The sequence below is a fragment of the Synchiropus splendidus genome, chromosome 1 (genome assembly GCF_027744825.2).
Source record: "Synchiropus splendidus isolate RoL2022-P1 chromosome 1, RoL_Sspl_1.0, whole genome shotgun sequence".
Lineage (NCBI taxonomy): Eukaryota > Metazoa > Chordata > Actinopteri > Syngnathiformes > Callionymidae > Synchiropus > Synchiropus splendidus.
In genome coordinates, this window is record NC_071334.1 from 18,824,304 (window position 1) to 18,852,163 (window position 27,860).

Below are 27,860 nucleotides of genomic sequence, written 5' to 3' on the forward strand. Positions count from 1 at the left end.
GATCTAGACTCCATTTTGTGGTGCACTCAGGCTTTGTGCTGTGAGAGAGTAGAACAAAGAAGTGTGGTAGGGTTTGGTTATATGCCACTGCCAAATCCAAATTAATCGGAAATTTAGGTCTTCAGTTCCAGACTTTAGTTCACTTGGATACAATGTTCTGCGATCAGTTTGCCATGATGCTTCCTTACTGCTACCTGTATTTAAAGAGATTACACCAGTCACATGGTCGTTGCCATACATTTCTAATGTGTGCACATGTAAGAGACATGAACTTTTACCTCCACTCCAGAAACTAGAGCAGAGGTGACAAGCAACCGTCTGCTGGGACGATGACGCCCTGGCAATAAACTGATTGTGTGACTTTATAAAGACATGTCCTGCAGTCTGACAACTCTTAGTCTGGAGCTGTGACTTGATCCACTGCAACAAACCAAACGTGGTGAGTTTTATTTTGGTTCGATTTTAGAAGCCTAATCTTTGCTTTCAAATGCCTGCACTGGTGCAATATTTCCACTACTTTTCTTCTGTACCTCACTTTGGTCAATTGTATTATGTGAATAAAATAGGTTGGATTTATCCATTGAAATATTCTTAGTTGAGATGCAGTTACTGCTATTTGGAGTTACAATCTCAGGTTTTTATCCTCACAGTTGAAGCATGGCTCGCCGTGTTGCAATTATTGGAGCAGGAGCTTCTGGGCTGGTCAGTATTAAGACCTGTCTGGATGAAGGTCTGGAGCCACTCTGCTTTGAAAGCAGTGACGATATCGGGGGTCTGTGGAGGTTTAAGGTGAGTAGGAGTGAAGATAAACCCCTTAATTCCTACATAGGCATTACTTGTACAGTACATAAGTTAATCATTTCGCAGGTGGCGCTTTCTCGGGTCATATAGTTAATAATTTAGGTGCAAATTATTTTGTTAGTCACCATTTAACGTGACTGTGTTTTATGCAGGAGAACCCAGAGCCGGACAGAGCCAGCATCTACCACTCTGTCATCATCAACACCTCCAAGGAGATGATGTGCTTCAGTGACTATCCCATTCCTGCTCACTTCCCAAACTTCATGCACAACTCTCTCATCATGGACTACTTCCGCATGTATGCTGACCACTTCCAGCTGATCAAGCACATCCGCTTCAATGTAAGAATTGTGGTCACATGATTAACTACAATGAAAGTTTGGGGGTCTTCATCACCAAACCAAATCACTGGATGTCTTTCTTCCAGACAAAAGTTTTACAGGTGAATCAAAGGCCGGATTTCTCTCGCTCGGGTCAGTGGGACGTTGAGACACAAGACAAAGACGGAAAGAAGGAGAAACTGATATTTGATGCTGTGATGATCTGTATTGGTCATCACTGTCACCCACATATGCCCATCCACGACTTCCCAGGTAATAAATGGAAGACACGCGTTCAGAAACATTCTGGTGAAGGAAGTGTAACAACAGAGAAACAAAAATATATATGATACATACACTAAAATGATTAGCATCAGTGCTATTACTGTATACATCAATCTATACTACGTTTTCTAACAGGACTCTGGAAATCCAAATGAACTGCGATAAAGGACACATAAACCTGTCTGGGAAACAAAAGTACAAAAAAATGGCCTGAAATTATAAAAACTGTGCTTCTCTCTGCTCCTTTTCAATCCCTCAGATCAGGTTGATGATGACAGAAGTGTTGTATGTATGTTTGATGAGGGGTTGGAATAAATATTAGTCTATGGTATGTTTTTGTCTCTTGTGTGATTTTACAGGAATAGAAACGTTCACTGGAAAGTACTTCCATAGCCGCGACTACAAGACTCCTGAAGAGTGGAGGGGGAAAAAAGCGGTTGTGATTGGAATTGGGAACTCTGGAGGGGACATTTCAGTGGAACTGAGTCGAGTCGCAAAGCAGGTTAGAAACCACCGTATTACTCATTATTTTTGAAGTAATTGTTTCTTTTTCTGTACATTATAACGTATATAAAAAACACTACGAGACTTGGAGTTACAATGCATTCAAGACTCAATGGCCAGGTAAAGGTAGAAACAGAAAAATCAACTGTAAAGCTTGTGAAAGGCTTCTAAGATGCTGCGCCTCTTTTACTAGCCCTGTTTTTAATTTCCAGGTGTATCTGAGCACTCGCAGAGGATCCTGGGTTCTCAATCGTGTATCTGATAATGGTCTTCCACTGGACATGTTGTACAGCAAAGCGCAGATGATCCATGGGCAAATGCTTCCCTACGGAATGATGAACAGCATTGCTGAGGCAAAACTCAACCGGAGATTTGATCATGGGCTGTACAGCCTGAAGCCGAATCACAGGTCAATTGATTTGCAGTGCAAGACATGTATGTCAATGGCTTGAAATTAATTCAAATCAATTTCCTAGGTTGTTCAGCCAACACCCCACTTTAAATGACGAGCTTCCCAATCGAATCTTGTCTGGTACAGTCCAAGTTAGGCCCAACATCCGCAGGTTTCAAGGATCCAAGGTGGAGTTTGACGATGGCAGCGCGGTTGAGGATGTTGATTTGGTTGTATGTTAAATTTTTTTCAAAACAGATCACATAAATATACTATACTGCAGTATTCCCTGACTTTGGATTTGCGTTGCAGGTTTTTGCAACAGGATACAGGTTCTCCTTTCCCTTTCTGGCCTCACATGTTGTTTCTGTGATGGACAACAAAGTGTCTCTGTACAAATATGTGTTCCCACCTGAGCTTGAAAGACCCACGCTGGCCATCATTGGTCTGGTGCAGCCACTGGGGGCTATCATGCCCATCTCAGAGATCCAGGCCAGATGGGCCACACAAGTCTTCAAAGGTGGTATTTTCTGATTGATTTAGATTTCAGTTATGCTCAGTAGTTAAACTATGCACACAACATTATAGAGCAAAAAGAGATCTAACTTATATTTTCACTATTTAGTTAATGTTGACCGTCTTGACCGTTTTCACACTGCTGTAATGTAACATCAATTCAAATGCTTCCATAACAAAATAGTATCTGAGTGTTGATCTCATTGGGTTAGCGCATGAGAAGTGAATGGATTATGTCACACAGGATCCAAGAAGCTTCCATCGATGTCAGCCATGTTGAAAGACATCCAATACAAACAGAAGTTCATGGCTAAAAGGTTTGTTTGCATTTCTGGTATCTAAAATACTGCCTCTGCTAGCATGTTCCGTTACAGTCCCCGTTTCTTCTTCTGCTTCCGTCCGTCACAAGGTACGTCACAACTCAGAGACACACCATCCAGGTGGACTATGCCACCTACATGGATGAAGTCGCAGATCAGGCTGGGATTCGACCGTCTTTCCTCAAGCTGCTCCTGACTGACCCCCGTTTGGCATATCATGTGATGTTTGGACCCCCGACTCCATACCAGTACCGACTGACAGGACCAGGAAGGTGGACTGGTGCACGCCAGGCCATACTTACACAGTGGGAGAGAGTGGCTAAACCCATGCAGACCAGACCTAGTGCTCAGACACCAGCTCAGAGGACATGCAGGTGGCCCCTGGTTCTGACAGGATTAGCGTTAGGCCTCGCTGTCTACCATAAATGGGACACTATTATGTCTTTGGTGCAAGATCTTACCCCACTGGTGGAGAGGTTGAAGTGGTAAATACATGCCATTAACATCTAAAATTCCATTAGGTGTCTCCTTGCTAGTGCAATTCTATTAAGTGGCTTTTTGTTATCTTAATGCAAAATGTTGGGGCAAAGACAAAGTAGTTAAATCGCTCTAACTTGCAGGTTCCAATTCTGCTAATTCCTCTATTTTTTATTTTGGATCTAATCCTAATTTTACAGAATCATCACTATGTCTCTATCATCACTGAAAGTGTTATTTGTGAAATATGGTGTGTTTGTTTGTGAAAAAAACTCCTCATATTCAATCGAATAAAATAAATGATTAAGACTTTTGTCCATCTTGTATTAGTTGTCGTCTGGTGTGTAGAATGTATTGTCTAAGTGTGATTATGTTTTATGACTAGTCATGTAATGCCCTCAGTGTGAACCTGCTGCATTTGATTCACTGATTCACCAGTTCACAGTCCCCAAACATTTCCAAGCACAGTTGAAGACATTGTTTTTGTATTTGTTCTTGTGTTATTTGGATGTTGATGTTTGCTGATAATATGATTTTAGGCAGGTAAGACGGGTAGAAGACAAAGCTGCAAATAACATGGAGAGAATAGGAGTGAAAGTCAGTAGAACACAACAAAATATACATGAGTGTGTGAGTGTATAATCCGGAGGAAGAGTGAAGATAAGGAGGAAGGATTGAAAACAGATGAGTTTATTTGGGTCAGTTTTTCACAGTTATGGATAGAGGCCCAGGAATGTGAAGAAGAGTGTTGGAGAGGTGCAACAGGCGGAGAGCGCTGGTTTATGAGTTATGAAATCAGTGACTAACTGCTGGAGGGAAAGAGACTACTTTCCTCGGAAAGTATGAGTGACTTAAAGCAGGGACTATCAATAACCCAGAGGAATATCCTTTATCATTCATAATAGATAATCAAAAGCACATTTTGTTACTTCAGATGTGTTTATCATGAAACTGGCTATACGCTTTGTGGAGTTTCTTGCAGTTACAAAAAGGTCACTGACCACTGGTTTACAGACCCGAGGATGCCTGGATCAGAAGAACAGTGCATGTAGAGATGTTTGGAGGCAATTTTTGGAAGGAGAGACGGGAACCTGTTGGATCTTACACATGGAAGTTGCGGTGATAAGAAAGACAGTCATTCAATTTGACAAATGCAGCAAATAGGGACATGAAGAGTGGGAAGGATAATCAAAATATGTTTAGATGGAGAAGGGAACACTGAAAATGGAGGAAGCACAACATGGGTCTACCTGGAAAGTTTTCCAAACTACCTAACCTGACTGCTTTAATGTGAATCAGATGAGGTTTTATTTGTATTTATTTTCTGACCAAAATTATTTGACTAAGAGAAACAAAGTGAAGACAAGAAAGAGAACACCTGTCTTCAACTCTTTTTACAATTTATATATATTTATGTATTTTTTTGTATGTTTTCATAGACCATTGCATTCACCAACAAAAAAACATGGCTAATTATTTGTTGGTTAAGTTCAAATTTTAGTTACAGAATGGAAATCATCTACAAGAAGAGAGCAAAGGTCTGATGCAATTCTCGGTAAATAAGTATTTGCTTTTGCAGAGTCAAGAGGACAAGACTGTTTATGTTAAGGATCTGAGGATTACGCTCTGTCTGATCTTGTTTTGTGCGAGGTGAAAAACTAAGTATGTTTTATCTGTTTACGTGTTTGACAATGTTGTTTTGCATCTATTACAGTGTAGTCACTAGCCTATTGAAGGAATTTTAGAAGGCAAAACTGAACTTTGACAATGTTAATGTGTGTAGCGCCGGAATGAGAGCCTGCCTTACCAGTCATGGTTCTCCCATAATAACAAATAAGATGCTTCTTTACAGTTAATAATGCCGTTCCGTGTAGCTGTGGTTGGGGGCGGAGGTTCTGGTCTGGCCTGCGTCAAGTGCTGTTTGGATGAAGGACTGGAGCCTGTGTGTTTTGAGACTAGTGATGATATTGGAGGTCTTTGGCGGTTTAAGGTATGTTTGAATATATGTGTTCTTCTTCAAATATGTATTCTCTTGTATATGTCTACTGTCAGTGTATAGAACCATTGCAATAAGCTGTAAATATATTCTTCCAGGAGAACCCAGAGCCGGACAGAGCCAGCATCTACCACTCTGTCATCATCAACACCTCCAAGGAGATGATGTGCTTCAGTGACTATCCCATTCCTGCTCACTTCCCAAACTTCATGCACAACTCTCTCATCATGGACTACTTCCGCATGTACGCTGACCACTTCCAGCTGATCAAGCACATCCGCTTCAATGTATGAATCAAAGACCATTTCCTTTCACTATTTACATTCTCTTTTAAGTCCATTACCGGTGTCTTTTCAGACCCAAGTCCTTCAGGTGACCCAAAGACCAGACTTCACTCATTCTGGTCAGTGGGATGTAGAGACGGAATCAAAAGAAGGAAGAAGGGAGACGCATGTATTTGATGCTGTGATGATTTGTATTGGTCATCACTGTCACCCCAACCTACCTCTGAATGACTTCCCAGGTAACATCTATAGCTTGTTACTATGACACCAAGAAACCATGACTTACAATGGAACTCACGAAAGGAAACAAACCCTCCACCCAGAGGCATATACTGTATACCAGTGATGAGGTTTCATGACACAGTATTAAAGGTTTCATGAGGTTTGATGAAACAGTGTCCTGCTTTTAAGAGGCCAACAGCTGGTACACTTCTGCTCTAAAATGTTTAGACTTGAACAACTAATTCAATGAAACCTCATCATTATCATCATTTCTAAACCAAGCCATTAAGTGGCCTCTGAAAATTAGGAAACTGTTTCAATACTGCAATACTGTTTCATGATACCTCATCAACCTATCACTACTGTACACCTTACCCTGTGGATATGTAGCTGTATCATATTCATTTTCCATTGCTTAGGAATCGAAAGTTTCAAAGGAAAGTATTTCCACAGTCGGGACTATAAGACTCCAGAAGAGTGGAGGAATAAAAAGGTTGTGGTAGTCGGAATAGGAAACTCTGGAGGAGACATCGCCGTGGAACTGAGCACAGTCACCAAGCAGGTTGGGCGTATTTATTATTCAGCATTACAGGCATCGCTCAACTACAACTTGCTCATTTATTTCCACAGTATGACTTACTTCTAAAGCAAATTTATGAGAGTTCAAATTGAAAATGAATTTATTTCCAACCTTCTGAACATTTCATGAGACTCATTGTACTGTATGTATCTCCAGGTGTATCTGAGTACAAGACGAGGAGCATGGATCGTCCACCGGGTTTCTGAACACGGTCTTCCATTTGACATGCTGAAAAACAAGGTGACACAATTCCAAAGGAAGGTTCTTCCCTTTGGTTTGCTCTGCAGCATCTTAGAGAGAAGACTCAATCGTAGATTCAATCACAAGCTGTATAACCTGGAGCCAAAGCACAGGTGTGTTCGCTTGATACAACCACCATATCAAAATCAACTTTTTTTAATGTAATGTTTTGACTGGATTTCTACATCAGAGTGTTCAGCCAGCATCCTACTGCAAATGACGAACTTCCTAACCGAATCCTGTCTGGGACAGTTCAAGTGAAACCCAACATCCATAAATTTCAAGGGTCCCAGGTGGAGTTCGAAGATGGCAGTCGCGTTGAAGGCATTGACCTTGTGGTAGGTTTTAATATTTGATCTCACACAAAGTGTCTCGTTCATCACATAGGCTTTTGATATATTTCAGGTTTTTGCGACAGGGTACAAGTTCTCTTTTCCTTTCCTGGCCTCAAACATTGTCTCGGTGACTGACAACAAAGTCTCTCTGTACAAGTCTGTGTTCCCTCCTGAGCTTGTTCGACCCACCCTGGCCATTATTGGTCTGGTGCAACCTCTTGGGGCAATCATGCCTATCTCTGAGATGCAGGCCAGATGGGCCACCCAGGTCTTCAAAGGTACTCTAGTATTATAGTTCATAATCATGTATCTTGAAAAAATCACATTCAAGGTATCTCATTCAATACAGGGTCCAAAAAGCTACCCTCTCATTCTGTGATGATGCAGGATATCAAGAGCAAATGGAATGCAATGTCTAAAAGGTACAAATGAGTCTGTCTTTAAATATCACAGAAAGCAAACATTAAAGTATCTCACTGTTCTCTACAGGTATGTCACTAGTCAAAGACACACCATCCAAGTGGACTATGCCAGCTACATGGATGAAGTGGCAGATGAGATCGGAGTCCGACCCAGGATTATCCATCTGCTCCTTACTGATCTTCACCTTGGGTTGAATCTTATGTTTGGTCCACCCACACCATACCAGTATCGCCTCACAGGGCCAGGAAAGTGGGCAGGTGCCCGCCAAGCCATTCTTACACAGTGGCAGAGAGTTGCTAAACCCATGCAGACCAGGGCTTGTGGTGAGACCCCAGCCAAAAGATTATCCAGTTGGCCACTGCTTCTGTCAGCTTGTATTTTGGGACTGGGCTTCTATATGAACAGAGATAAACTGTTATCTTAAAATACAAGATTCACGTAGTTCACCCAGACTTGGCTTCAGATGTGAAGACTTGGTGCACTTCTCTAAAAGAATATAAAACATACAACAAAACCAATGGGGATTTCCGATCATTTATGGAGAAGCGCTAAGAGAGCCAATTGTTGTTTAATAATGCCCTCTGATGGATGAATCGGATGTTGCAGAAATTCAAAACGCAGAGCGGTACAACTCAGACCACGATCCCGAATGTTTAAATTGGATTGTCAATCGATTAAAAATGTAACGAAATGGAAAAAATGTAAATAAACAAGTGCAATATAAGCAAACAGAGTGCAGAGTGTTTAACTGTATAACTTTTCTTAGATCTGTCTACACAGCAACACATCCTGTGGCAGACAAAGAAACTCGTATGAGTTTTATATAAGGTAAATTAAGTACACACTTCACCAATACAACGCTATAAGCCCCCGGATCTAGAAACAATTTTCTGTTTCGACGTCCACAAACCGCAAAATAATTTATATTTAACTCTTACCAAGTACCAGATTTAGGATTCTTAGAGAAGCACGAATCTATTTAGCGACTCAGTTATTTTTTTACATGCGCTCATTCAACAGTTAGTCACAGAAAATAATATATATTCTAGAGTAAAACTGAAAATGAATACTTCGAGCGTCGAAATGAAAAATAGTCGACGAATACCGGAAAACGGTTTATCCACGCGTGACTGTCTTGCACATTCTAAGTTGCCAGGTTTAGACATTTGTGCATGCTGATCACTGTACACGATCCATAAATCTGTGACCCAAAACTGTTATAAAATGTACCAATTTTTGGGTCATGTTTATTGTTGCGAACTAAAATGTTTACAGAATGCATTTATAGAACAAAACTTTGTAGTTTGCAAAACAAAATGTCTAAATGTGTTTGTTAAAGCAACACACACATAAGTGTACTCGAGTTTCGATTATTAATACGCATTATGTTTCACTGAATAATAATCAAAAATGTGAAAATATTTATGTAGAATGATGTGTTAATTGTGGTATTCAAACACCAACCACAGCGCTTTGTGCCTCGCAATGGGGGGATGAGGATACAAATCTGGCAACCGCCGGCTTCCATCTTTGATTGTGCGACAGGCCGCGGTGCGAGCGGGGCCTCTCAGAACCAGAAGCTCGGTCTTGTCTTATGCTTGGGGCGTACTGAGACGTAGGAGAACCTTACGCCCAAAACCCACAACAGACGACCACGGGCGAACGAGCGTGGACGGGCTGCTGGGTTCACACAACCCAGAAGACTGAAACCCGAGGCGGTGCATGTGGACGCTGAGTAGCTAGCTGAGCATCGTTAGCAGGCTAGCCAGCTATTGTAATCCGCCGGCCAGACGCACATTCGTCCAAAGCAAACCGGGCCGGAACCAAATCACAACCGCCGTGGTACATCAAGAGGAAGGAGAAAGCGACGGAGGCGGGTGGGTGTGCATGCAGCATAAACCTAAGATTTAACCTGTGCTTGGTGTGATCTTGGTTAGGCTAGCTGGTTAGCTTCGAACTGTGGATGGTTGGAAGTGGATGTGCTGGCGACTGGTGAGAAGGAGATTCTGGACGATGGCCCTGGTGTCCTCCATTCACCCCTTTGTTATGATAGATTTGATAGAAAACTCTCTGTAGACACGACGCAGCAGACGTCCTCGTCGTATCTCGGTTCTAAAGGCTGAGGTTCGATCCATCTTGTAACGAGATGGGCCTCCGATCCTTGCCGGCATGAGCCACCCAGCCCACTAGGAGTTTGATTCATGTAGGTCTCTTATCAACAGTGATTCACTGCAAGAGATGAGGACCGCAGATGTGACTCAACACTCTTTTCTGCGATTCGAATGTCCCTCCTAAATGTGCTGCCACACGAACAACCGTAGCCACACAATGAATGCACTGTTAAAACATATGACCTTTTAAGATTGCGCTTTGCAGTGCTTTGTAATTTTGCATGGAGGGTTTCTGTGAAAATGCTGATGAAATGCAGATGTTTTCACATCAGTATAAAGTATGCGATGCTGCTCAATGTGTGTTCACTTTGAAATATTGTTTATAGTCCTTATGCTGGAAACATTATAGCCTAATAACACACCACAAAGATGTGTGCTCCTTTTGGAAAATGGCTGTTTGCCATTTTATGTATTTGAGTGTTGTATTTAGTCCTTTATATATATATATGCAGCACCCTCATAAATTTTGTGTTTGATTGACTTGCTTACAATTCTCATGGGACATGAGAATCTCCCATGAGAATTGGTATTGACGCATTCACTTTTGTGAAACCACCATATTGTCTTATAGCCTGATTAATTTAGCAATTTGGTTGATTGGGTTGTCATTCAAGATGGACAACCCGTATTAGATTAAAGTTGTTCACCTGTGAAGAAAAAATAATAATTTGTACTTGGTCATGTTACAGTAATAAGTGTGACGGATCTCTTTACACTTTTGAAATGGTTTGGGAATAAATAATGACTTGTAGCACATACTAACCTTCCCCAGGAAGAGCACACTCCCTTTTTTGGACTGTTTGTGCATTTCGTCATTGGTGCGTTTTAAAAATTTGAGAATTGGTATTATTGTTTATCAGTTTATTTATTACTCCTTCCTTGTCTTTTGGCAAATAATGTGTCATTGGACTATCAATATTGATGTTTCAAATCCACCTCATGGTGAACCTAAGGACATTATGTAGACAGTGGGTTTGGCTGTGAGTTATAAGAAGAAACAAGACTTGGAGGCTTGTTAAAATAGGATTTGATTTTGTGAAGAATCTTAATTTTGAAAAGTTACTGTGTAAGGTTGACCTATGTGAGCTTTGTACAATATTTGTTAGAAGTGAGTGAACTTGCTCTTCCATTCCCTTGTGAGCTTCAGGATGGACAATTTATACTATATATACACTACTATATTCATAGTAGTTAATAGTAATAGCAGTCGTAGTTTTGCAAAAACGCCTTTTATTATTTGGATTATTTTTGTAGCTCAGCATATCTGGTCGGCCAAGTTTTATCTTAGTTCAGAATCAACTTATTGTTTAGCAGTCAATTAATGCTTCCTTCTCAAATTTACATTGATGAAATTTGCTTTTCCATTCAGTGGTTAATAGTTATTTATGTAGTTCGGAACTTTGGCCTAAAATTCTCACTCGTGTATTTCATCTATTGGGATATTCTTTCAATATAAAAAAGTCGCACTCTGCAGGATCTTATACATGAAAAGACTTGAGTAACCTTTTAAAATATTAAAACGGTGTAAAAACAATTATGTTTGAACAGATATCTCTGGAACAAGTCTGGTACAATGTGCATTTTTGTCCTAACTTTGTTATTTCTTGTCCGGTTTAGGAGGCTGGTTCTAGGGGTGAGACCAGAGGACCAGACTCGATGAGTTTCCAGCGAAATGTCAGAGAAGTCAGGGCAGAGCACCAAGGCAAAGGATGGCAAAACAAAGTATGCAACCCTTAGCCTCTTCAACACCTACAAGGGAAAATCTCTGGAAACCCAGAAAACTGCTGGTAAGCAACCATCACTCGTTAAATATGACTGTGCAAGTTTTGCTTGAACTTGCTTTCATAAGCATGCTCTCTTGAGGCACCTATTAATATTTGTACGACAAAAAACAATTATGCCAAAAATTACCTTTAAAGATAGGGATGTACTACCTAAAATATAGGGATGCACCGACCATTTGGCTGGATATTGCCAAAAAATGCGATATTTGCCTTTGGTGGCGAAGAGTCACCGATGTTGAATAATGGCATGTGACGCTATCGAGTACCATGCTGAGCAGCCTGAGCAATGATTTTTGCTTGTATTCGACAATGCGTTTTAAGAGATTTTTTTTTATAATTACAAAGATGCGCCGTGTACGTGAAATTAACTCTGCGAGACTGCTGACGAAATTCTGGCAACCCACTCCCCAATTCTCAAATCGCCATAAGAATCTGGCAAAACTATCCTCCTTGCAGCTGTGAGAGCACCAACTCCCCGGCTCGCTGCCCGGTGGAAGTTGAAATTATTTTTGGCTTAACAACCCATCTATCACTTTATTTGATCTTTTTTCGTTGTCCAAGGGGTCAAGTATCAAGCGCTGTTACAGACCGTCATCATGGCAACTCTTTGCAAGTTTGCATACAGTGTTGAAGCTTGCGGTTCTTTTAGTGTTGGAGTATTTGGAGAATTGAATTGCAGTTTGCATTGAGTGTTCAACCAAATTATCCATCCATTATCTATCCATTATATAATTGGTAATTGTGTTTTTGAAATTATTTGAAAAACAAAGTGGCACATATGTACTCATCAAAAATTTTCGATTGTCTAAATCATTAACTTCCTTTAACTGACGTATGTAAATGTATTCTTGACAATTTATGAAACATTTTTTTAAAAATACTTAAAAACCTCATTGAATATTCGGTATAATTCGGTATTATTCGGCTAAGCATTTAAAATTGAATTCACCTTTAACCAAACTTTTCAATTCGGTGCATCCCTATTGAAATGTGTTCCTGGAGATCCCACAGCAAACACACTCCGATTTCTTTGTAAAATCAATCATCCCTAACATCCAATGGTTTTGCTAGAGCTTTCTTAATGTTTTCTGCATTGAATGTTTCAGTGGCTGCCAGACATGGACTCCAGAGTTTGGGTAAAGTGGCTGTCAGTCGGCGCATGCCCCCACCAGCCAACCTTCCCAGCCTGAAGGCAGAGAACAAGGGAAACGACCCCAACGTCAACATTGTTCCCAAAGACGGAAGCGGCTGGGCATCTCGAACTGAAACAGGAGACGAGAGGTAGATGACGGAATGATTATTGGATGCAAGGTTATTTAGCTCCATATGATCTATTTATTGCCCCCGATTGTATTTTCTATCTTCTCCAGGCAACAAGAAACACCTCCACCCCAGAGCAAACCACCAGTGATTCAGTCACAAGAGGTTTCGGTTGTAGGAAGCCGTTCCTGGGCAAACAACAAGCAAATACAACTTGACGGTAGTAATCTTTTTTGTTTTATGTAACAAGTGACATCTGCTGTACAGTTTTTTAATCTACCCATTTTCTGCATCCCCATAACATGCGTAGCAAATGTAGCGTGTTTTATTTTTCATTTTCTTCTTCGTGTTGTTAAAGTTAGCCACCTGTAATATTATTGAAAACTGGATTCCCTGAAATGCTGCCCAAATTAGGAAATCGATCAGAGAGTCCAAACCTAGGGGGGGCCTTTCTGGTCCACCCCTAACAAAGTATCCTAAAGATAAACACCCAGTTTTTCTCAGCAGGACGCCCCTGAATGTCCAATTATAAGTGCCTGTATAATTCTTTTCTTATTCTATTCCTGTATAATCCAATTTGTTGTCATCACACTGGTTTCAGCGAAAAGGGTGTTTCCGCCCTTTAATTTCGCTAAATATGAACCCTTTTGCAGCCGAAACTGGCATAATCATGCACTTATCCGCATCTTGCGAGTCGTGACACGCACATTTTGGTAGCGTGGTGTCATTGATCTGATATCTAATGCTGATGAGAGGAGGAAATCACAGAAACTCCACACATTAACCAGTCATTTACAAAACTAAATCATATCTTTTTAGAGTATTTTGGCATTTCTTTTGGCATGAACCCTGCTCCCCTGTGCAAGATTGTACACCTCTGCCGAATGCGAGCAAAATAGCTTAAAAGGGATCAAAATTCCAGTTATTGAACCAGGGACCTGTACATCTTTAGTCCTAAAACCGAATAATTTGTTCCTTGTCCCATTTCATCCAAATCAGTCTGTAACTTCTCAAGTTATTTTGAACACGGACTAAAGCAAACCAACCTAATTGAGAGCATGACCTGCTTGGTGGAGGTAGTAAAGATGGCTGCCACTGCTTCACATGGTGGATTTTAAGGCTTCTATCTGTCACATTTGAATTAAGATTTCATTCCTGTCATGCAGGAGCGCAACGTGTGAGCAGCCATTTTCACCAGGAGTTTCCCAGCTTACAGGCAGCTGGTGAGGGAGAAAAAGACGGTCAAGAGGAGGAGCCTTATGGACCTGGTCCCAGCCTTCGACCTCAAAGTATGTCTCTAATCAACTGATTTTATCAATATGATATGAGGTTAAACATTTATCACATCCTATTTCTTAAACAGATGTTGGCAGTTGGCGTGAAGGCGGTGGACGAAATTTGAACACTACATTCAGCCCCTCAGAGATGGAGAACAGGGCTCCAGAGGAGGTTGGAACAGGCCCTGGTACCTCCTCTACCCCTGAGGAAGCTGATGATCTAGGTCGAAATACTACCACCGACAGCCAGAGGGAGAAGAGAGATGGCCGGGAAAGGTTACCCCCCTCTGGCCCTCCACACCCTAAACTCAATGGTGGCCAGCAGCCTGCTGGTGTGCCCACCCATTTTGACCCTGCTTTCAGGAGCATGATGCCACCCTATGTAAGCAGCTATGAAAAAAAAGAACAAGATTTCTCCTTTTTTTCCGATTATTTCACTTCAAGAAAGCAATGTTTTTTATTTCCTGTGTCATGCTTATTCTCAGATGTCGTTTAGTCAGAGCCACGGAAATGTCCGATACCCCGCTCAACAAGACTCAACAAAGTAAGTCCAAATTCGTATTTTATTTCCATTCTCCATATGTTTCCAAAGATTTAGGAAAGTATTGTACTTGTGTCTTGAAGTTTGACCCACAGACTTCAAAGATAATTATAATGGATGATGAACTCTTGTTTGGTCCTAGTAGGGGTCCACGATCGACTAGACCTCAGCAGCCACCCTCTCAGGCGTGGCTTCAAGACCCGGACAGGCCATCGATTATTAGTGCCACTGAATTGAAAGAGCTGGATAATCTTGACACCGATGCCGATGAAGGCTGGGCTGGTGGGCAGATTCATTTAAACTAAACAAATTGCTATTGTTTGTCATCCAACTGAGCCAAAGCATTTTTCCCACTCTTAATTAAACCCAGGAGCTCAAATGGAGGTGGACTACACAGAGAAACTGAACTTCAGTGATGATGAAGAGAATCACGCTGCTAAAGACAAAGGAGAAAGCTGGTAATCATTCCCTGATGTCAATAATTATGAAACTTTGTTGGGTCTCATTTTTTGTTTTTTTAACAAAAATACTTGTTTTCAGGGACTGGATGAGTAAAGTTGATCGGTCAAAATCGCGACCACCAGAAGGCCAGGACACCTGGAAGGAGGGGTCAGAAGACCGTGGCAGCAGTAAAACATCGTGGGCTGACAATGTAGATTCCACCGGTCCTCCTAAATCAGCTGCTCCTCAGGATTACCAGGTGAACATTTTTTGTTGATTTGTAAATTTAAAAAAAAAAATCAATTGCACTGTTAAATGAGTCACCCAACCACCCTTTCTTCACTTTCAGAGTGGAAATCGTTCAGTCAGCAGTGGGGCATCTCGTGGTGTCAAACCTTCAACTACGCCAACTCCTAGTGGTGATGAGGACTCTGATGCATGGAGACAAAAGCGTAAAAAGCCAGAAGTTTCTGAAGCTGTAGAACGGGCCAGGCGGAGGAGAGAGGAAGAAGAGCGAAAGATGGAGGAACAGCGGCTTGCTGCCTGTGCTGAGAAACTCAAACGTCTCAATGAAAAACACAGGCAAACTACTGAGCTGAAATCTGCCCCATTGCAGCCCAGTAACGAGCCAACTGTACTAGCCAAAGAAGAGGTGCCCACATTGGCGCCACCTCCTGCATCCAGTCCTGTACCGTCAATTCCAGTTTCCCAATCACAGCCGCCTCAAGTCCAGCCCTCTGTACCTGAAAGGACAGATCAGGAGAAGGAGAGGGTGGAGCAAGACCATGTATTAGTTGACCCAGGAGACGGAGAGAGTCATGATTGTCAGCCTAGCTCTCCGGTCCAGAGAAGCCAGACTCTAGCGCCAGAGTCTCTTGGTAAAGGAGAGTCAGTTTTGTCTGAAGTTGGTCCCCTGGTAGAGGAGAGTCAAAATGAAAGGACAACAGTGCCTATCCGAGACTATTTCAACATTGATGACAGCAGAGGTAACCAAGCTCCTCTCCAAAGTTGTATGCATGTGGTGTCTGTATATCCCCATATATGATGTTGGATCTTTGTTTATTATTTTTGACAGAAACACACCTATAATAGGAAATGACCTGTTTCTGTGTTTATGAACATTTGATTTACCCTTTTCTACAGGGGATGACCCTCACCTGTCATTACCTCACTTGGACTCTCCCATAAGTGAAGATGTTCCTGTTACACAGCCACAATTGGAGGGAGAGGCAGCCATGGCCATGCGGCCATCTCTGTCCTCTGGTTATTCCAAACAGTTTCAGAAGTCCCTGCCCCCTCGCTTCCTCAGGCAACAGGTAGGAAAGTTAATTGTAGAAACTGAATTTCCCTTTTATGGAATCGCATGTTTTATAATGCCTGCAGTCTTCAAAGATTTACACATGGTTGTTGAGTTGTCACAATTCCTTTGTATATTGGTTCTCATTGTATTCCTGACCATTCTTCTTACAGGAGCAGATGAAACAGCAACAATGGCAGCAACAACAACAGCAGCAGCAACAACATAGTGGGGGTAATGTGTCACCATCTGGTGCAGGTGGAGTCCCACCAACTCAGCAACAGCAACATCGCTCCATGTATCAGCCCATGGCGCCTCACCATCAACACCTGGCCTCAATGGGATTTGATCCACGTTGGCTCATGATGCAATCTTACATGGACCCACGCATGATGTCTGGACGCCCTCCAATGGATATGCCAGCTAATATTCATCCGGGTATGACAATGCATATAATGTAATGGATATAATACTGATATGTGGTAGCTGAGCCATAAAAAAAATGTAATTGTCTCTTTGTTAGGGAGGATGCCTCCAAAACAAATTGCACGGAGAGATCAAGGTGACCACTCCAGTTCAAGCTCAGATTCTTTCGACCATTTAACCAGACCAATTCGTGATCATGGATTACCAGATTCACGGATGGTGTGGGGGTCTGACCCATACCAACAAGCAGAAGCACTACCATCTGCAACTCCTAAAATACGAGATGATATCAAGGAACCAAGGTTAGCCGGTAGAATTACAGTGTCTTTCAGTAAATTTTTATTTATGAAATACTTTTTTTTTCACTTGTAGAATGGACTCTGGTTTGGATCTTGACAGGGGTCTGCCTGGAATGTACCCTCAAGACCACAATACATTGGACTCTCGAAAAAGCAACTTCTTTCGGGACACCTCTGATTCTATGTCTGCATTTTCCCAAGGACCAGATGATGGACCATTAGACCGTGTCCAGGTTGGTCCAGGATTTGATCCTGAGGAGCCTGGCCTACCAAGTGGTGAGGAAGTGGAAGCTCTAGGCCAAGCTATGCTCAAAAGGAGTGTCTCCCAGGGCTCAAGTAACTCCCTGAAACTTGAAGAGCCTAGGTTTGATGGTTTGACACTAGTAACGAAATCAATGGAGCTACAGGACAGTGGGGGCCGACTGGAGGACAAACCTCAAAATGAAATGTACTCACAGGCTCCAATAACAAATAACAGAGCTACACCTCCCGCTGATGGACTCCACAAACAAGAAAAGCTCCCTCTGCCTGTCTCAGGCAAACAGAAACCGGAGCTGCGATGGGGTGGAAGAAGCGGGCCAGGTCGTAGAGACGGACCTGGTGGAGAAAGGCCTCTCCGCAGGTCGGGACCTATTAAGAAGCCAGTTTTACGAGACATGAAAGAAGAGAGGGAGCAAAGAGAAGAAAGGGAGAAGCGTCATGAGAGGGGTGATCGTGGAGAAAGGCCTAAAAAGGAACAGTCGTCCAAAGCTCCAACTGTGGCTGCTGCTTTGTTGGAAAGCTCCAAACCTCAAAGTGAAGTGAAGAAGGAAACTGAGGTTGTGGAGTCCCTGGCTGTTCATCCAAAAGCAAGGGACCCTCTGCCCTCTTCTGGGCCTCCCACCTCCTCTTCACAGGAGGATAAAGCTGACAAACCACTCAGTAATGACAAACTTCCAGAACTTAAACTACCCCCTAGAAAGGACTCTAATCTTCCTCCTAGAAGCTACAGAAGAGATGACCGGGACCGAGAGAGGGACAGGGAGAGAGAGTTGGATAGGGAAAGAGAGTGGCCCATAGACACAAATTTCAAAGGCCGTGGTCGGGGAGAGTATTACTCTAGAGGTCGGAGCTACCGGGGGACATACAGTGGGCGCGGCAGGGGCAACCGTGGACGAAGCAGAGCAGAATATCCGTATCGAGAACCTCGTTCACGGTCTGATTTGCCATCAGGTGTGGCTGCTTTTCGCAATCGGGAGGAAAGTGAGACTCGCAGTGAGAGTTCAGACTTTGAGGTTATCCCAAAACGTAGACGCCGGAGAGGTTCTGACACAGATTCTGAAAGCGAAGGAGGGAGAGAATCTGCAAGCGACACAGGGCCTTCAGATCGTGAGCCAAGTACAAAGCCGAACCGTCCACTAAGACGGGACTTCCCAGGGGAGGTTCGGTCAGGCCCACACAAGCCAGGATTTGGTCCTCCTCACATGGGGGAAAAGGTTGGTGCTCGAGGTGAAGAAGACATTAGACCCAAGCCAGGATTTCTACCAAAAGGAGAGCCATCTCGAAGGGGCAGAGGAGGATTGTATAGCAGACGAGGTGGCCCAAGAGAACGTGGTGGGCCTCGCACAGCCCCTCTTAGACGGCCACCAACGAGAGACTCATCTTCGCAATGGCCTTCCAAGCCCATGGAGACATTCAGACCCGAAGATATGGAGCCTGCATCAAGATTTGACAATCTTCATCATGACAGACGTCCACCAAAATCCGAGGGAAAGAAATTTGGAGATAGTGTTTTACAGAGTAGCAGAGAACGGCCTCGTCGAGCCAGGCCTGCACGACCTCCCAGACAGGACAAACCACCTCGTTTTCGACGACTAAAAGAACGTGAAGCTGCAGTCTTAGCTAGTGGAGATGCTGCTCCTCCAGGCCCGCTACCATCAGTGCCTGCTTGCGGTGTCTCAAACTCTGCTCAAATGTCTCCGACTCCAACTCTGTCAAGAGCACCTGGAACACCCATAACTGTTCCTGCTGAAGCTACTACACCTGCACCAAATATGTCCTCTACCATAGAGACACCCCTTTCTGACACAAGCAGCCCCCCTGTCACGGCAGCAGGCACCAAATCCCCTGACTTGTCAAACCAGAACTCCTCTGATCAAGCCAATGAGGAATGGGAAACTGCATCAGAAAGCAGCGACTTTAATGAAAGAAGGGAGCGAGAGGAAAGGAAAGGAGCAGTTGAGATCGCGAAAGAAGTGTCTACTACTTCAGCACCCGCACCTCCTCAACGCTCTCTGACACCCAACAAAAGCCCATCTGATGGTGTTGTCAGTCCCAAGCGTGATGGCGCCATTTCAGCAAAGAGAAGCTTCTCGAACCAGAGGCCTTTAGAACGCCCAAATCGTCGAGGCAACACAGGAACCAAACCTGGTCGCAGCTATCCAGGTGCGAAGGGAGAAAGAAGGGGTGGAGCCAAAACAGGTCGTAAAGGGTGAGTTCTGCGACTATCATATTGTTTTAATAATATAATGTAGTATCTAATAAAATTGCCATTCTCTCAAAAATGTTCTCCAAATTACAGACCTGCTAATCAGCAAAACCAAGACCCAAATGCAACAGCAGGAGGACCAGCTCAGAGGCAAACTAAGGATCAGTCAGTTCGTCGCAAAGAGGAGGCCAAACAAGCTGCCAAGAAGCCCAAAGAGAACGCCCTGTCCCAGTTTGACCTCAACAATTATGCCAGTAAGGACAGTTGAGTAATGTGATGTCAATGAAACCTGTGCTGCATAGCAAAAGAGGTTTAACAGAACATTTGGCAGACGAGTGTCTTGGCAAATATCCGAGAAAACAAACCTGAAAGGTACATTATTGTGGCATAACCATCCTCCATTTACCTATGGCACAATATTAAGAGTAGACGATCTCTGAGGTTCATTACTTGGGATCTCTTTCCGTCTGAAGATGTTGCCCTTTGATAAAATTTGTTGTCATTCCTGGGAAAGACTTGTTCTAAAAGATTTATGTCATCAAGGTGTTGTGATCATTGATGATCATCCGGAGGTGACCACCACAGATGACCTGCAGTCCTGCACCAATGATGATGGTTTTACAGAAGTAGTCTCAAGAAAGCAGCAAAAACGCCTGCAGGATGAGGAGAAAAGGAAAAAGGAAGAACAGACTCCTCAGGTGCCACACTTGAAGCCACTTCATAGCTTCCTATTGCCTAAGAAGCTCAGTGATTACATGTTTCATTCATGTACTTTCACTCTCAACAGAACTGGGGCAAAAAGGGCTCAGGTGACAAGAATAGAGGCAGTGGAGGCAAGCTGCCACCAAGATTTGCGAAAAAGCAATCTTCACAGCAGCAATCGCAACCGCAATCACAGCTGCCACCACCACCACCTCCGCAGCAGCAGCAGCAGCAGCAGCAGCAACAACAACAACAGCAGCAGCTGCCACCACCACCGCCACAACAGCAACATCTGGCGCCCCAGTCTCAGCCCACTGTGGCCTCGACTCCCCTGACTCCACAGCAAGCTCCTGCCGCTGCTCCGCCAAATGGTCAGAATCCCCCGAGCCAAGCTGCAGCACCTCCCCAACCACTGGAAAGTGCAGCTGCAACACCTGCAACTCTGGCCTCAATTGCTCCTTCAACTGTAGACTTCCCCTCCAAGAACATGCCCGCAGCACCTGTGCAGCCCCATAGCACTCTGGGTACCGAACTTTGGGAGAACAAGGTAGCAGGCTCTACAGTCCTTCCCGACGTCAAAAAGCGTAAGTAACTTTGTTGGTGCTCTGAGTATGTACAGTGTGTTTATTTGTGACAACCGTTTTATTTATTTATTGATGTTTTGTTTATTCTAGTTGGTCCCATCAGCCCTCCGCAGCCTCCTTCTGTCAGTGCCTGGAACAAACCGCTAAACGCCTTCACTGGAGCTGTCCCTTCTGAGGTATCTGCTTTGTGTCCTCTTTCTCACAAGCCACATCTTACGGAGAAGTTATCCATTTTCACTTATTTAAGCTGTGAGATTGTAAAGTAAAAATGAGCAGAATAGTGAATCTATTAAGTTAAATTGAGATCAAACAAATGTGTGCGGCATTTAAGGCAACAAATGTCAAATTGCGTCACATAATTGAGCGTTTTTTATGAGATTATCTGACAGTTCTCATGTTGTAGCTGTGAAACGATATACTTGAATAAACAAAGCAAGTACATGTGTAATTTGATGCTTGTGATTTTTAGGGAGCGAAGCCTTCGTCCGATTCTAGTGTGGATTTGGCAATCGACAGTATTCAGTTTGGAGCACCGTCATCCGCTGGCAGCACCGACAGTGACGGAGTTCCTGCTTTGTTAGAAACCGACAACAAGTTACCCGCTCCCAAAGAGCAGAGACAGAAGCAGCCTCGTGGTGGCCCAGTCAAAACCCAGAAGGTATTTAATTGAGTCTTGCCTTGAATCAAGTGCTTAATATTACAGTTATAATATATAAGCCACTTTTGTCAGCTCCCTGACATTGAACCCGTGGAAACCAAGGAGTACAAGCCCGGACCCATTGGCAAGGAGCGTTCTTTGAAAAATCGCAAGGCTAAAGATGCACGTGGAGGTGAAGTAGAGGTCATGGAGGGTGGAGTGCCTGGTGGAGGTGTAGGCAGGGCCGCAGACTCCAGTCCTACCACTAGTGAGGCAACAGTTCCTGAGATGGGAGGAGATATAGAGGGTATGATCACAGTACCCTCTGCAGAGTACACCAGTAACTCTAAGGTATGTCCCGCAAGATCTTCATTGGAATGTTTTTGTTTGAGTTTAATTCATAATTCGTGAATACCATTTCATGTACTAGGAGTCAGTAACGGACTACACCACCCCATCTGCTTCGCTGGCTGACAGTGTTCCCACAGGAGGAAGTAAAATGGAAGATAGTCTGGTGGCCAATGTGAGTCTTTCTTTTTCTATAGTCCGACTTTGATGTAGACAAATGTGCAGTAAAACACACTCATGTAGGAAATAAGGGTGATATTAGATAAAATTGAGTTTTTCACATTAGGATTGATTTATTTCTATTTTTTAAAATGAATGCAATAGACAAAAATGGAAATATATTCTTGAGTGTACAATTGGCTTTTGTCTAACATTGTTGTTAACTGACCAATGGGTATACAAATGTATTCCTAAAGCACGAGTGTCCTGAAAACATTTCAAACAAAAATATAGTTCCAATTAATTAATTAATCAATGTGTCATACATTCTTGAATTCTCCATTCCTTCCAGGTGGCACTCCCTCATTCATTGCCTCTTCCTCGACGAGAGACCCTGCAACAGACAACCAGTCTCAGCACAGTTTCGCCTGCTACAGTCGATCTTACCTTGAAGGTACTTTGACTGACAATGTCTGTTTTTTTTGTTCTATTATGAATGTGCTTCCTTAAACTGGCATGTTTTTGCCCTTCTAAGATGGAATCTGCCAGAAAGGCATGGGAGAACTCGCCCAGCTTGGAAAAGAACTCGCCAGTTACATCGTCTTCCTCTCCCATCACCTCCTGTGCATCTTCTTATTCGTTTTCATCAGCCTCCATGCCCCAGATCCCGGTAGCGTCGGTCACACCCAGCACCTCTCTGTCAGGTAAACAGAGTTCCATGTAAACACTTGCTCTGCTCTTATAGTACTTTTCTCCTCAAATGCATAAATGCACAACCTATAATGTGCAGGGTCGGGTACCTACACCACATCATCTCTCAGCACCAAGACCTCCACTGCCTCAGACCCTCCTAACATCTGTAAGGTGAAGCCTCAGCAGCTGCAGAGTGGAGGACTCTCCTCCTCCAACAGTAGCGGCAGCAGCAGCAGCTTCTCTCAGTTGGGCTGTGTTCCACCATTACACCCCCAGCAGCAGCAGCAGACCCCCCAGGTTTATGTGTCACAATCTGCAGCAGGTGAGACATGACAATTATTTTTCATTGATTTCAATCAATCACCTAAACTTCAATAAGACTAATAAATATTTTGCACCCTGTAAATGGTTAAACTTCAAAAGGATGTTAGTTTTAATTGAAATAAATGGTGTTTTTTTTCATGATGAACATGTTAACATTTTAAGGTTCTGCAGCTCAGATTCCAGCCTTCTACATGGACACCAGCCATCTTTTCAACACCCCACACCCTCGCTTGGCTCCACCATCTCTGGCCCAGCAGCAGGGGTTCCAGCCGGGTCTGTCTCAGGTAGGGTCGCTTGCCTGTTTGAATCCAGGAACAGAACTAAACTGAACACTCTATTTGTCCACATCAGCCCACAGCAGTGCAACAGATTCCCATTCCCATTTACGCTCCACTGCAAGGCCAGCCTCAACATCAACATACTCACCAGGCTCAGCTGGGACTTGGCACTGGTCCACCAGTTTCCCAGACACAGGACTTGTTCAGTTCCTCACTCCAGCCTTACAGGTAGGAAGAGAAAACAAGTGAAGTGTTAGTGGTGGCTGATCCGTGTGTTCTCAGGTCTCAGCAGGCGTTCATGCAGAGCAGCCTGTCACAGCCCTCGATGATGCTGTCAGGACCCTCGCTTCACAGCTACCCTGGCGTGCAGGGTCCTGATCTTGGAAAGCCTCAGTCAAACCTGGCGTACCAGCAGCCCTCATCGACTCAGCACATCCCGATTCTGTTTGAGCCCCAACTCAACCAGCCGTCTGGAATGGGCGGCTCACAGCTGATAGACACTCACCTGCTGCAGGTACAGAGATAAGCCAATAGATTAACCTCGTGTTACCATTTTGTTCATTAAATCTGTGTTTATGCCACTAGCTTCCTGCTGCGTGTCTGTTTGCTGGAACCATGTTCATACGAGCTCATCGTGGAAGTCAAAATAAATTAGCATAAAATTAGTTAAAATAATATATGAATTAAAGAACTGTGGTTATATATTGTGTAAATTACCCAGTGCCAGTTGAACACATTTTGCTTCCCTCTTCTGAGTGCTTCCTGTCTCATGTCCTACTGTTTTCATCTTTCTACTCGTTCTGGAGGGCAGTTTCCCTGTAGCAGTATGTCAATTCAAATGAACAATAGGATATTGTCATTGTATTTAAAAGCTTCATCTCACTCATTTGAAAGCTTATGAGTTTCTTTGAAATGGTTTCTGAGTCAATTGTTGTGGTATTTTTGCTTTGTTAAAGTATGAATTTAAGAACCTAATGCCTGCTCCTACCTCATCTGACAGTCATTTTTACGGTTTTGTTTGTCCAACAGGCTCGACAGGGGATGAATCAGCATTCAAACATCTACTCGGGGCAGGTACAACAACATGGTCAGAGTAGTTACTACAGCAACACCCAGTCGCCCAGTTCTGCACTGCAACAGGTGATTGAAACCCCTCGAATGCGTTTCCAGTTTGGCATGGAAATGAGTGCAGTTTTTTTAAGACATTTTTTTAACATTACTGGCGACAGGTGACGGTGCCACTTCCTGGATCCCAGCTGTCTTTGGCGAACTTTGGTTCTGGTGGAGGTCAGCCACTCCTGGCGTTGCCTCCCACTCCTCCCCAGGCACAGCCTCCCAACATGAGCCGACAGCCTCCCGTCTCCCAGCCGTACAGAGGCATGATGGGCCCAAACCACAACATGATGCAGCCTCCCACCAACAAGGTGTGTGGGGTGGATATGAAAAGGGCCCCATTGTGTGCATTCCTTCCATTGTCAAATGTCATACTCGTAGTAGCATCACACCACCACAGAAATATTTTAATATTGATACACCTTCAAGAACTGCAAAAAAAAAGGAAATTTGTATTTAGTGTTTCCAAGTGCTGGAGGCATTGGAAACTTAAGTTTATGGCGCTGATCACTGATCCTGCATCCATGGGTTGCAGATGGACATGGATCTGAAACTCTTTGGCAGTGGGATGGATGTGAAGCCTGGAACACCTCCCGTCAGTGCCCGGAGCACTACTCCCACCTCCACTCAGTACAGGTATCTAACAAGGACCAAGCATTTGGTTGCGATTTGACATCCCTCAGCCACCAGTGATGTAGTGAGCATTTTTGGTTGTTTTTTTTTTCCCCGGCTGGGCTTTGTGCAGGGCCAGCTCCACCTCCCCAAGTAGCCAGTCCAGTAAGATGAACAGCATGTTGTACCAGAAGCAGTTTCAACCAAGCTCCAACAACATGAGAATGACGCAGCACTTTCCTGGACAGTTCAACCCGCAGGTTAGGCACTGTCATTTGTGTTGACCCTGTTGAAAACGCTTTGCTTGGTTTATCAGTGATAAATGAACCCCCTTTTCTCTGCAACATACAGATTCTGTCGCAGCCCAACCTCGTCTCCCCTTTAGTTCGACCTCCACATGCTAATTCCTTTACTGGAGGAATGCAGCGCTCTGCAATGGGCCCTCCAATGTCAGCCAATGTGGGTGGTGGTCTGATGCCTCATCCCAGACCCCAACACCCACAGCACAGCCAGCATCCCCCCCGAGGGTCCTCTGGTCCCCCTCTTGCACCGAGAGGAACACAGGCTGCTCTGAAGGCTGAGCAGGATCTGAAGGTAAAAGGACGCTTGTGACTTTGGACCGCTGGATGAGGTCTGGTGGTTGACTTATTAAATTTCCCGCTTCAGGCGAAGCAGCGGGCCGAGGTTCTGCAGTCCACCCACAAGTTCTTCGAGCAGCAGCAGCAGCAACAGCAGCTCAAGGCTCAAGTTAGCAAAGCTCCTCGGCTTGATCAGGGAGTGAAACCCGCCATCGACACTGTGGCTCCAAACCACCAAACAGGAAGTGAGCGCCCAGATTCCGACAAACCTCCCATCTCTGCACCGAAACCCATACGAACCGGCCCCATCAAGCCACAGGCCATCAAAACTGAAGAGAGCAAGTAGAAGAACAGTCCAGTTGTGACGTCATCTGAGCTATTGAGGGTGGGGGGGCAGTGTACAGGAGGTAAACAGGACACTGCTGATCCAGGTCATGTCAGGTTAAAAACAAATCCCCCTCCCTAAGCTAGTTCCTCTGACAGTTGGGCTTGAGACGAATTCCTTCACGTCCAGATGTTGGCGAATCATCTACATGTTCTGTAGAAATCTACTGTGACTGAAGAGAAGAAAGACGATAGAAATTTGCTGCTGAGTTTACCATTTTTATATTTCTGATTGCTGCTCCTTTTAAATTCCCCCCTATAGGAAGCTGCACACGATAGGAGATTTTGGTTCATAAGAGAGTCAGTCTTGTTTTGTTCCAACAGTCATGCTGAGAGAAGTTAAGTACAAAACTTTATCCAGCCCAACAGAACAAACGCCGCTCATCTCTGACACATTCAAGTTACTCACGCAACATTAGAATTTTTTTTTTTTCCTTTTTAAAGAAGAATGGCTGTCAACACCACAGCAGTTGACAGAATGTTAGGTTGTCATCAATAAGTCTACCTGTGAGCGTCTGCTCCTGCCTTCTGCTCTCATCTTCTTGCCTGTGAGTGTTGGAGTGTGTGTCTGTGTGTGTGTGTGTGCGCGCGCGAGTCAGGTGTTTTTTGCAATGGGAGGAGAACTTTTTGTAGTTTGACACTCGTTCTTGTGTGTGTGTTTTAGCCAAAGGTTAAATCAGCGCAACATCGATGTTGCTGACGTTTAGATGAGTGTTTTTGCGACTCTGAAAAACACATGTAAATGATCACTACTTGGAGGCTACGTTATCACACACTCTTTCACCGCTTTCACGCTCAATCTTTCGCCTCACACACATACAAACACCTACACACTTCACTGTACAGCACCTGCTGCTACTCACTGATCCAGTGCCCTTAGCTCAAGTAACAGGGGTATGAGGTGAAGTGAAGAGTACATTGTCAAATCTATAGGAAGCGCATACCTTAGAAATGGGCAGGAGCGAGGAAGAGAAGAACGTTGGTGGTGGAGGAAAAAAAAAAAAAGTCCATCGCGATTTTGCTAAAGGACACTTATTGTTTCTGGTCTTTTCACCGCCTCCACTGGCTGTCCGGCCAACGCTGCGCTCATCTGAGGGATCCGGGGTCCTCGAGAGATGTACAGTAGTCTGCCCCCTCTGGAGGTAGTGGTAGGGGAGTCCTTCTCACTGCTGCCCCAGCCAGAGAAGAGTCCTTGCTTTGGAGGATGGATGATTTCTTTGTTTTGTTTTTGTTCTTGTACAGGGGTTTCATCGCTGTATTAAAATATGTAAGGTCTTATTTACATTCTCTTGGTTTGGTTACAGAAACTAATAAATAATATACTGTTAATATGTCATGCCTGTTTCATTTAATAGCAGCTTCGCTTTACAAACACGCTCACAGAAGTGTTCTGTCTTTTTAGCACATTATAGATCAAAGCTTTGACTACAAGCAAATAATATAAATATATAATTTGACCATCTAGATTGAGATGGTTTGGACATGTACAGAGGAGAGAGAGCCAGTACATTGGTAGGAAGATGTTGAGGTTGGAACTGCCAGGCAGAAGGTGGAGAGGAAGGCCAAAGAGGAGATTCACGGATGTGGTGAAGGACATGAGGTTTGTAGGTTTGAGAGAAGAGGAAGCAGAGGACAGGGAGAGATGGAGGAAGATGATCCACTGTGGCCACCCTGAAGGGAGAAGCTGAAAGGAAAAGAAGTCAAAGCGTGTCAGCCTCATTCAGAAGTGAAGAACCATTGCCACAAACCAACGAAGGCCATACATTCGTAAACATTAGTGACTTTCCCAAA

At 43.8% G+C, this 27,860-nt stretch overlaps 3 protein-coding genes across 5 annotated transcripts; all 3 read left to right on the forward strand.

Annotated features, from left to right (window-relative positions):
* Positions 1–344: 344 nt before the first annotated feature.
* LOC128766057 (flavin-containing monooxygenase 5-like) lies at positions 345–2,665 on the forward strand. The gene is made up of 7 exons (XM_053877409.1): positions 345–439; positions 651–789; positions 954–1,142; positions 1,229–1,394; positions 1,766–1,908; positions 2,123–2,319; positions 2,387–2,665. The coding sequence occupies exons 2-7, from the start codon at positions 658–660 to the stop codon at positions 2,541–2,543; spliced, it is 984 nt and encodes a 327-aa protein (XP_053733384.1). The 5' UTR covers positions 345–439; positions 651–657; the 3' UTR covers positions 2,544–2,665.
* A 2,807-nt stretch (positions 2,666–5,472) lies between these two features.
* Positions 5,473–9,401, forward strand: LOC128755847 (flavin-containing monooxygenase 5-like). The gene is made up of 10 exons (XM_053859943.1): positions 5,473–5,604; positions 5,709–5,897; positions 5,968–6,133; positions 6,536–6,678; positions 6,853–7,049; positions 7,127–7,274; positions 7,342–7,549; positions 7,621–7,693; positions 7,761–8,017; positions 9,343–9,401. Exons 1-10 carry the CDS (start codon positions 5,473–5,475, stop codon positions 9,399–9,401), a joined length of 1,572 nt encoding a protein of 523 aa, XP_053715918.1.
* prrc2c (proline-rich coiled-coil 2C) lies at positions 9,229–27,408 on the forward strand. Of its 3 annotated transcripts, none has more exons than XM_053865359.1 (34): positions 9,229–9,571; positions 11,483–11,652; positions 12,756–12,930; positions 13,020–13,129; positions 14,076–14,198; positions 14,273–14,568; positions 14,672–14,730; positions 14,870–15,009; positions 15,098–15,185; positions 15,268–15,427; positions 15,518–16,154; positions 16,312–16,484; positions 16,639–16,903; positions 16,989–17,193; positions 17,264–19,660; positions 19,751–19,911; positions 20,201–20,355; positions 20,445–20,943; positions 21,034–21,119; positions 21,413–21,601; positions 21,674–21,931; positions 22,011–22,103; positions 22,440–22,541; positions 22,623–22,791; positions 22,878–23,102; positions 23,267–23,388; positions 23,456–23,610; positions 23,665–23,896; positions 24,412–24,522; positions 24,612–24,806; positions 25,031–25,131; positions 25,241–25,367; positions 25,459–25,701; positions 25,774–27,408. In XM_053865359.1, exons 2-34 carry the CDS (start codon positions 11,538–11,540, stop codon positions 26,029–26,031), a joined length of 8,424 nt encoding a protein of 2,807 aa, XP_053721334.1. In that variant the 5' UTR covers positions 9,229–9,571; positions 11,483–11,537; the 3' UTR covers positions 26,032–27,408. The 3 variants fall into 3 exon arrangements, with proteins under 3 accessions (XP_053721334.1, XP_053721351.1, XP_053721342.1); XM_053865376.1 differs by having other exon boundaries at positions 23,276–23,388; XM_053865367.1 differs by having other exon boundaries at positions 14,873–15,009.
* Positions 27,409–27,860: the final 452 nt, after the last annotated feature.